This window comes from Pungitius pungitius, chromosome 20 (assembly GCF_949316345.1).
Source record: "Pungitius pungitius chromosome 20, fPunPun2.1, whole genome shotgun sequence".
NCBI classification, from domain to species: Eukaryota; Metazoa; Chordata; class Actinopteri; order Perciformes; family Gasterosteidae; genus Pungitius; species Pungitius pungitius.
This window is the reverse complement of record NC_084919.1, coordinates 12,497,262-12,506,078: the sequence shown is the minus strand read 5'-3', so window position 1 is coordinate 12,506,078 and position 8,817 is coordinate 12,497,262. Positions and strand designations below refer to the sequence as shown.

Below are 8,817 nucleotides of genomic sequence, written 5' to 3'. Positions count from 1 at the left end.
ACCGGAAAGCATCACCGGGCCAACGTCTGGCTCATCCTCCCACGGACCAGATCCTGCAAGGCGAAGAGGAGGCAGGACGAAGGACCACAACACACACAAACACTTTCTGTTCGCTGGTGCACTTGCTTAATCTTTTATTTATTTAAAAAAAAAAACGTATTCCTATATTTTTAACTAACCCATAGCTTTAGATTACTAATCCATGGCATTGTATTTTGTTCCTTGCACTATGTTGTCCAATGTCTAAATATCTGTCCTGCACCAACCGCCACGTCAAATTCCTTGTATTTCTTGACATATGTCAATAAATGATTCCTGATTCCACCAGCGGAGTGGGGTGTTATTCCCATTTGTCAATAAAATATCCTGAAAAGTCAATATATTTTGTCAGGAAATCATATGAAATAATTTATGAAAAAAGTCGTAATATAATATTGCCAAAAGAGTTGGAAACGTCATAAGATGGAAAAGTCATAAGATAATGGGTCTTAAAATGTAATGGCAAAGAAAGTTGTTTAAAAAGTATAACTATATATTAAGGCAAATTCAATTGAAGAATTTTTTAACAATTTTTTATATATACAAGTTCATATAGGGTTTAATGTCAGAATACATTCTGGAAAATTAAGAAACAAAACAATATATTGTTAATCAGTTCAGTTTAACATATTACATAAAAAGCCACCACCCAGAATCTTTCAAGATTAATGAATAATTACATTACAGGAACAAGATTGAAATCTGTTTTAAGTTATCCATCAAAGTAAATACTCTCAAGATTGTTCCTCATCAATATTTCCATGAAGCAAACCTGCTGATAAATTGCATTCAAGTGAATCATTTCAAACTCCTCAATGAATGTTTAACTTATACCGACCACCGGTAAGCATTGTAATCTATTGATCAAGTTGGAATCAGTGTGTTAATGACAATTTGAGATTTAGTTTGAAATGAATGGAAACCCTATGAAGTCTGTTCCCTGTTTCTGGCTATTTAAACAGTGCATGACACACAACCAGAGCAGAGCATATAGAAGAAGGATTTTGCACATGTGGACGGATCGTTAGTGTTAAAACGTTGAATGATTGTGTGAGTTGTGAATGTCTGCTACTGGTGTGACTTCTGAAGATAGACAGACCTCACCCTGACTTGAGGGCCTGCAGCACTGACTGTGGTACTCTGCTGACATAGTACTCATGGTTTCGTAGTGTTGCGAGTACGCCGGCCGAATTCATGTGCTTGACGTTGGCGTCATAGCAGTATGCATTGCCGTGCATGTCCGTCAGTTTACCTGCACAAGGAATAAGGAATAGTCAGGGGGAAAATAAACTCTTTTGGCAGTAATTCAAAGACTAGTAAACTAAGCATTTTGTAAAGCGGGAAGCCCGAATTGAACATCCTGTGCTGCCACAGAATTGATTCTTTTTACCTCCCACGGCATGCAGAACGGCTTCGGTAGCGCAGGTGTCCCACTTCTTGCACCCTGGACTGGCGAAGACATATGCTGAAGCCCTCCCTTCAACAAGCTGGATTATCTGAAGAGAGATTTGTTAAACATAAACTCTTTACACAACAATATGTACTGGTAGCACAATAGCAATACAACACCAATAACAATTGTGGACATGAGACACCAGGCTACCAGATAAGACAGTGTGTTGTCAAGTCTAAATCCACCTCACCTTGTTCCCAGCGCCGCCCACTCTTACAACCTCATGGGGCTCCATGGCGTCCACACAGTCCGTTACCAGCTTGTTGCTATGGGAACGCGTGGTGGTGACAATGCGTCTGTCACCTGGAACCTCCTGCAGCTTAAATCCAAAGGCACCCAGTCCTGGCATCCCCCACAGAGTTCTCCCTAAAGCTGCTCCTGCTCCAAGCTGACAAGGAAACTTTGAATGAACGGCTTGAGTTGAAACCGCTAGGACACACGACCATTTAGTGCGGCCTGTACCTCGTAGTTGTAGAAAGGCTGGTGGATGACACCTGCAATGGCTCGACCTCCATGTGCGATACCAATAAGCACCGTCACATTGTCCAGGAGCCCTTCAAACAGAAAGCAGCTTGAAGAAACCAATGAAATGCATTTCTAGACATATATTTGAGTTTTGGTCACTTGCTGGACAGAAAGGCAAGTGCAGTACGCTGAAAGGGAAGCATCATTGTTTGCGAACAATGTATTTTCTAAACTGCCAGGGTTCATCCTTCTAACAGTGTTTCATACAAAGAGCTGTGCTGTAAGGCTGAGAGGTGTCCGACCCTTAGTTTGGTATCTGGCCTCACGGTGGTGATGGAGACACCTTGACCCTGAGGTCAGCAGAGGAAAGGAAAGGGAGAGAAACAGGAAGAGGGGATACACATAGACGTGAAAGACTGCTGGGTTTTTGTGCATTAAGAATTTTCATTAACCATTCAAAATGTATTATTACTAATAAAAACAAATATATATTGAATACTGGAGTCAGACCATTAGTTGGTTTAATCAACTAATCCTCTAATTCACAACACTTTCAAGGTTAGTACTTAGTACTTTTAACATAAAGTATTTTTTTGGTTGCTATGCCTTTAATATCTAACCAGTATTGCTATTGCTGACTTTAAAAGATACAAGAACAATGGACAAGGTTTCACAGGGTTTCATTAAAGTGAGAACACAGTGCAAAGCCAGGACGTGGTATACGTGGTCACTGTATAAGGCCTTAAAGGCCATCAGCATTTGTTCCGTGGGTTTCTGGGCCAATGTCAATATTTCAGAAGCATATTTGAAGAGCCTACCTTCAGTATATTCCTTTGTGCCATCGAGGGGGTCAACCCACACAACTAGCTGAGATTAAAAAACAACAACAGAAGAAGTTAAATTTGATTGATACAACAGTATGGCACATCTTTTTAAAAACCAAATAATAAATAACATTACATTTTATTTCACAACATAACTGACCATGAAAACATGTTTTTTAATAGTGATATAGTGATTTAATAACCGGTTACCTCCTCCTCTTTGAGATGGCTATATTCTTCTGGGCACGTCTTGAGAAGGATTTCCTCTGAGAGACCACTTTCAACGAGATCCTCCTTTATCTCCTCATCTGGAAGCTCCTGACACACAAGACACACATTCAGGATGCATGATGGACCTCATTTTACCAACACAACAAAAACAAAGAGTCGAATATGCCACCTCCTCTCCGATGATGGTGATTTTAGGGAAACGTCTGGACAGCGATGCACAAATGCTCTGCTGTGCGAGTCTGTCTGCCAGTGTCTGCAGATCATTGGCTCCAGTCTGTGCACGGACACAGCAATACAGAATTACAAAAAAAGGTTGAACTAAATAAACAGCACAGTATGTCCACAGCAAAGGCGTACATCCGGCACGCGCGATCAGCAGTTGAACTTTGCTCTAAATTTACAGTCCCACCTTCTCCACAATGCCAAGTTCTCCACTGTGCAGGACCTTCCTCACGATGGCCCCGGCCTTTTCAGCCACAGCGTAGGAAGAGGCCACCAGCCGCATGATCACAGCAGGACTTCCGGACATTGCTGAAACAGACAGCTGTCAGTGGACGCATTCAAAACCATCGCCGACATCCAACGTGAATCTGCAGCCTTTATGAGTATTAATTAACGTTAAATTATCAATGACCATACACCACTCGGCATGAGCGGCAAACACCTGACTAACATGCTACTGTTGGTAACTAGTACATTCCCACATAATAATTCAACAATATTTATAAAGACCAAGTAGAAAAGTGGCGAGGGTGAAGTTGGGTGAAAACGTACTGATTTGACAGCGAGAAGAAGCCGCCGAACTGATTCAATCTGACGAGGTTTGACAATGCAGGAAGAGCAACACTTTTTGCCAAAGAGCTGAAAATGACTCGTCAAGAGAGTTACCTGACCACCCAAAAGACAAATTGTGAGCTATCGCAGCTAGCAAGCCCATCGTGAAGTTCAGTGACACACACACAAACTACAATAAGAACCTTCACATCAGTCGACCTATTATTCTCACCAAAAACGAAAAGTGTTTCTCTATTTTTGGTCCTTGCTTGCAGAAAAATGAGGATATCTACACTAACATGTTCTAGCGGCTTTTAGGCGAACGCGGAAGTAGGTGGGAGTGAATCCTCTAACTGTGTCGGTAAGTGCTCTTCTCTGTGTGCACAAAGTCATATGCTGCGTTTGAGAAAACCTGTAACGCAAAAACCTCAGACCTCCCGATGCAACTTCTGGAAAATTTAACTAAGTTGCAACTTGTAAACATCTACCACAACTTAACAAAGAAGCAGTTATCCGACGTAACACAACAGTTGGAGCGCGCATTGCTGATGGTAAAGCCTATCATTCTGATAAACCATCAACTAAAATCCAAGGAAAGGTAGAATGTATTTGAAACATTACCTGCTTTTAGTTGAACCGGTTCAGCATGTACATTTAATAGATATGTGATAGGCCATTTTATTAGCTTGTGCTTGGTGTGTTTGTAATTTGGGATCAGAGACATCAAGGCCTAGAGACAACACGCAACACTGCTTTAATCATTAGAATTGGAAAAGCCATTTATTTGAAGTGAGAAACATTTGTTCTAACATAAATTTCAAAGCTGCTGTTTCTCCCCAGTTTCCTTACCATTCCCACATTTCTACAAAATTAGAAATGAGTTAAAGCTTAAGTTATTTGATGTCACATAGCCATATTTCACAAACATAACTGCTTTTAGGAATAGAATCAGGAATACATCTGTAGGTAATCCAATCTCCATTTAATAAGTAATACAGAAATAAAAAACATCCCTGTAGAATGCTGATAAGATGTGATTATTCAATATAAATGTGAAGCCAGATGTCCATAACCCATCTCTCCCTCCAGCTGCTCGGCAGTGAGAGCGCCCAGCAGCGGCTCACAGTCCGGGTTGAACACAGAATAAGCGCTCATTTCTCCGGGCTGACGGGCCGCTGGGCTCCGCAGTCCTTCGTAGAGCCAGTAGAAGAGGGAGAGGACAAAGAAGGGCAGGCCAAACTCCAGTTCAGCAAACAGGCCGAGCAGCACAAGCCACAGCAGCACTTTGAGCAGAGTGAGGTTTGTGAAGACGAATCGTCTTGAAGCCAGCCATCTTCCCAGAGCGCTGTCCAGCAGCCAGTCACTTCGGTCCTATAGGAGACAGTGGGTCAGGGCAAAAAAAATAAAAAAATCAGCTGTCAATCAATCTCTGGAGGAAACTAGAGATTGTCAATGCCGAGGAAGGGCTTGTCACTTGCTGGTGTGCAGTCATTTAATACACCTACAACTTGTTCCAACTACACCCATTATTGACGGATAAGAGAAAAACGTTATGGTTCAGACAAAATAAGCCACTTGGGTTTGATAAAATAAACGGGCCATTTCCATGCGTTTTCTTACATTTTATAGAAAAGAAATTGTTGTAATGGACAGATGAATCAATGATGACATTATTAGTTGAAGCCTCAACCACAAGTGTTGTGTCTATGTTTATATTGTAGATCCATAAATAATATATAGTTATCTTAAATTTGCAAATGCCATCTGTTGTGAGCCTTTCCAATGCGTCACATCGTAACACGTGCTGTCCCACCTGTATCGCAGGGGTCTGACGCGAAGCTCTGATACGTTCCGTTTCCGGGGTTTGTTGATCGTCAGTTGTTGTGGTTGTTGTTGTTATTGTCGTTGTTGTATCGATCTGAGTGTCTGTGTCCGCGGCTGACTGTGCTTTGCACTGGGGACCACCGCTGTCGTCCCTTTTCATCGTAGTTTCAGCCTGCCGCCTGGCTCTGAACTCGGCCAGCCTGCGCTCCATCGACGCGGACGTCACCGAGTGAAGTTTAACGTGGCACAAAAGACGTCAGCAACACGTCCCCAAAACGTCTCGATATCACCGTGACCTCGATACAGCTTGTTGTCAAATACAATTAAATACGCTGTCATTCACTCATACCTCGACTCCACCAGCATTTTGGAGAGGTCTCATCTTGCTAGGAGGATATGTAGGAATGTGTTTACATTTTGCTTCCGCGCCTACCTGAAAGAAGGACGTAATGTCGCAAAGAGCTGTTAACTGTCGTAAAGGACTCCGTTCCCCCAGCTGCTATTCACAGGTTTGTTGCGAGCTAGTTCTTTCACTTGTGGTGAGATTCCCAAACTCTTCGTTTTATCGATCAGCGGATCGGTTCAGGTATATGCCCTTTAGCTGTCGGTTACCTTAGCCAAGCTAACGTTGTCTTGTATTAACATTTAAAGCTATCGTTAGGGAGAAATGACACCACCGTCCATCACAACCAAACGGCTCTTTATGTGGAAGACTTGTTAGCGCCAGTTAGCTCCACTAGCTTCAGTGAGACTTGAACTCTATAAAGATAACACAAGGTGGACTTCTTATAGTTCTAACTTTGACCATTAAGCAACACGTAAGGTTACCTGAGACAAGGCTGTCATCAAGCAGTGTATATATACACTATATCTAGCGGTAGAGCTGTATACAGTTTTCATATACATGTATACATACATCTATACATCTATATCTGACGTTATATGCAATGTTAACCAATTGCACGCCCAAATATCATGTTTATAATCTCGTGGACAGAACAACCAAGTAGGGCTGCTAACAGTAATTGATATAATTAATCATTGTTTAACGTTGTGTTTGTTAATAGTCATCAGAGCGAATGAAGGCATCTTCAGGGGGCAAAATGTGTGTGTGTCCTGAACTCGGATATATCCAGTCTACAATTATGTGTCGCAGAAAGAAACTAAACGAAAAATCTGTTACACTTAGATAAATTAAATGATTACTCTAATTCAAAGGCCTCGCAGGTTAATTTTCTTTCGATTGTTTAGTTCCGTACTTCCTTTGTTTCTACGACTAACCAAGTTTATTTCATTTTCTTTAAGCAACACAGAAGGAGGTACAGACCTTTTTCACAATAACCGTTGCGTAATGCATCAACGTGGAAGTGGACTTCCTGTCAAGCGTCAACACATCAGGAGAAAATGGATCCGAGACTCTCTGAGAGAGAGAGAGAGATTTACCTACAATTACATTTGCTGACGTTGCAAGACTGGTGGAGGAAAACTCTGTCACAAAAAAGAACAAACTAAGTTGTTTCCTTTATCTCGACTCCTAAAGACGCCGCTCAAACACACAAGCTGCCCTTTTCCTTAAGGGGTGAAATCGTTCCAAGCAAAAGGGCAGGGGACATAGATATGGAGTTAAGCGGCGAACAGTGATCCCTAAAACGTAGTCGTCTGAAATGGGAAGCACTTCAGTACCTCAATGCTAAAGTTTGGATCACCATCAACAGGGAAGGAATGAAACAACAGTTATGAGTTACGAGAAGAACAGCCCGGTACGCTACAATAACTCTTGCCTTGTTGCTCGCGCCATTAGTTTACCGCCGTTGCCCTCACCAGACAGGAAGGAGAGTACCACGACCATTGCGTATTCCGGTAACAAATACGGAAGTTGTGTGAAAGGTTTATTGAATTTAGTCTATAACAGTCAAACCATCTAGTGTCTTTCTCCCCAGTTTATATTAACAAGCCTCTTTATCTCTCTCTCTCTCCAGACATGGCCTCAGCTCCAGCACAGCAGCCCACCCTTACTGTTGAGCAGACCCGAGGTGAGAACTGGTTATGATCGAACAAATTCACATGTTCAAGCTCCTATTGACTTTGTATGGCCCATTATTAGTTGTAATGTTAGCATGTCGTAAGGCCTTATTACCTCTGTCTACTCTACATTCCAACAGATGCTGAAATCTTCACTTAAGCTTTTTAATTAGTTAATGAATGGGTTTTTGTGTGGTTCCTTACTCTCTATGTATGGTTTGAGGTGTCTGCACTTTGTATTTTTCATCTTTATATAATTAATAATACAATCTCTTGAATTGCATTTGCATATACATACTGAAGAAGCAGAGCAGCGTCTAAAACGTTTGCATGTTTCTTCCACAGTGGTTCTGAGTGAGGTGATCCAAGCCTTCTCAGCACCAGAAAATACCACGAGGATGGAGGAGGCTCGTGAAAGTGCCTGTAACGACATGGGCAAGATGTTGCAGCTTGTGCTTCCTGTAGCCACGCAGATTCAACAAGAGGTCATTAAAGCTTATGGCTTCAATAATGAGGGAGAAGGTGAGCTGTTTTCCATTCAGACGTCCACACCATACAAATGTACTCCATTTATTGGACAGAGTTTGCTTTTAACCCAAAGATAATACATTCATTCAGAGCCAATGTACTCATAGACCTTATGTTCTACGGGGTTGATGAAACATTGATCCTTTCCACCATGATTGACTCTACTTTCAGGTGTCCTGAAATTTGCCAGATTGGTGAAGATGTATGAAACCCAGGATCCAGAAATTGCAGCCATGTCAGTTAAACTGAAGTCTCTCCTCCTGCCACCTCTGTCAACACCACCGATAGGAGGTGCCATTCCTGCTTCTTAGGACATCTTCACAATCAATGGTCAATTGCAAGGTTACTCTCAATTTGAATTCTTTGGGTCAACATAAAACATTGTTTTCAAAATGTTGTGCATCATATAATTTCAAGCTCAATACTGTCACGTTCCAACATAGATGGAACTTTTCTTATCTGCATTTAGATTTGATTGAAAATGTCCTTGCAAAATTTTGTTAAATTATTGCCTTTAAAATGTTTCAGTATTTATTTGTTATGACCATTTCCTTGAATGCCCTCTTTAATTTTTTAGTTAAAACATTTTTATATGCTGTCAAATGTCCCTTTTTGTTCTACATTAAACATTTTTTGTGAATCTTTGTTATGGCTAAA

General features: G+C 41.4%; 3 protein-coding genes across 5 annotated transcripts; 1 reads left to right on the top strand and 2 right to left on the bottom strand.

The window, feature by feature from the left end:
* Positions 1-147: 147 nt before the first annotated feature.
* LOC119195323 (3'(2'),5'-bisphosphate nucleotidase 1) lies at positions 148-3,937 on the bottom strand. The gene is made up of 9 exons (XM_037450157.2): positions 3,787-3,937; positions 3,422-3,543; positions 3,182-3,286; positions 2,992-3,099; positions 2,776-2,824; positions 1,955-2,046; positions 1,683-1,880; positions 1,430-1,535; positions 148-1,291 (listed from the first exon to the last, which is right to left on the bottom strand). Exons 2-9 carry the CDS (start codon positions 3,539-3,541, stop codon positions 1,140-1,142), a joined length of 930 nt encoding a protein of 309 aa, XP_037306054.1. The 5' UTR covers positions 3,542-3,543; positions 3,787-3,937; the 3' UTR covers positions 148-1,139.
* A 607-nt stretch (positions 3,938-4,544) lies between these two features.
* LOC119195071 (SAYSvFN domain-containing protein 1) lies at positions 4,545-5,912 on the bottom strand. The gene is made up of 2 exons (XM_037449681.2): positions 5,600-5,912; positions 4,545-5,157 (listed from the first exon to the last, which is right to left on the bottom strand). Exons 1-2 carry the CDS (start codon positions 5,819-5,821, stop codon positions 4,828-4,830), a joined length of 552 nt encoding a protein of 183 aa, XP_037305578.2. The 5' UTR covers positions 5,822-5,912; the 3' UTR covers positions 4,545-4,827.
* A 115-nt stretch (positions 5,913-6,027) lies between these two features.
* grcc10 (gene rich cluster, C10 gene) lies at positions 6,028-8,805 on the top strand. Of its 3 annotated transcripts, none has more exons than XM_037449683.2 (4): positions 6,028-6,119; positions 7,590-7,643; positions 7,978-8,154; positions 8,332-8,805. In XM_037449683.2, the coding sequence occupies exons 2-4, from the start codon at positions 7,592-7,594 to the stop codon at positions 8,469-8,471; spliced, it is 369 nt and encodes a 122-aa protein (XP_037305580.1). In that variant the 5' UTR covers positions 6,028-6,119; positions 7,590-7,591; the 3' UTR covers positions 8,472-8,805. The 3 variants fall into 3 exon arrangements, with proteins under 3 accessions (XP_037305580.1, XP_037305579.1, XP_037305581.1); XM_037449682.2 differs by having other exon boundaries at positions 6,107-6,196; XM_037449684.2 differs by lacking the exon at positions 6,028-6,119 and adding an exon at positions 6,125-6,149.
* Positions 8,806-8,817: the final 12 nt, after the last annotated feature.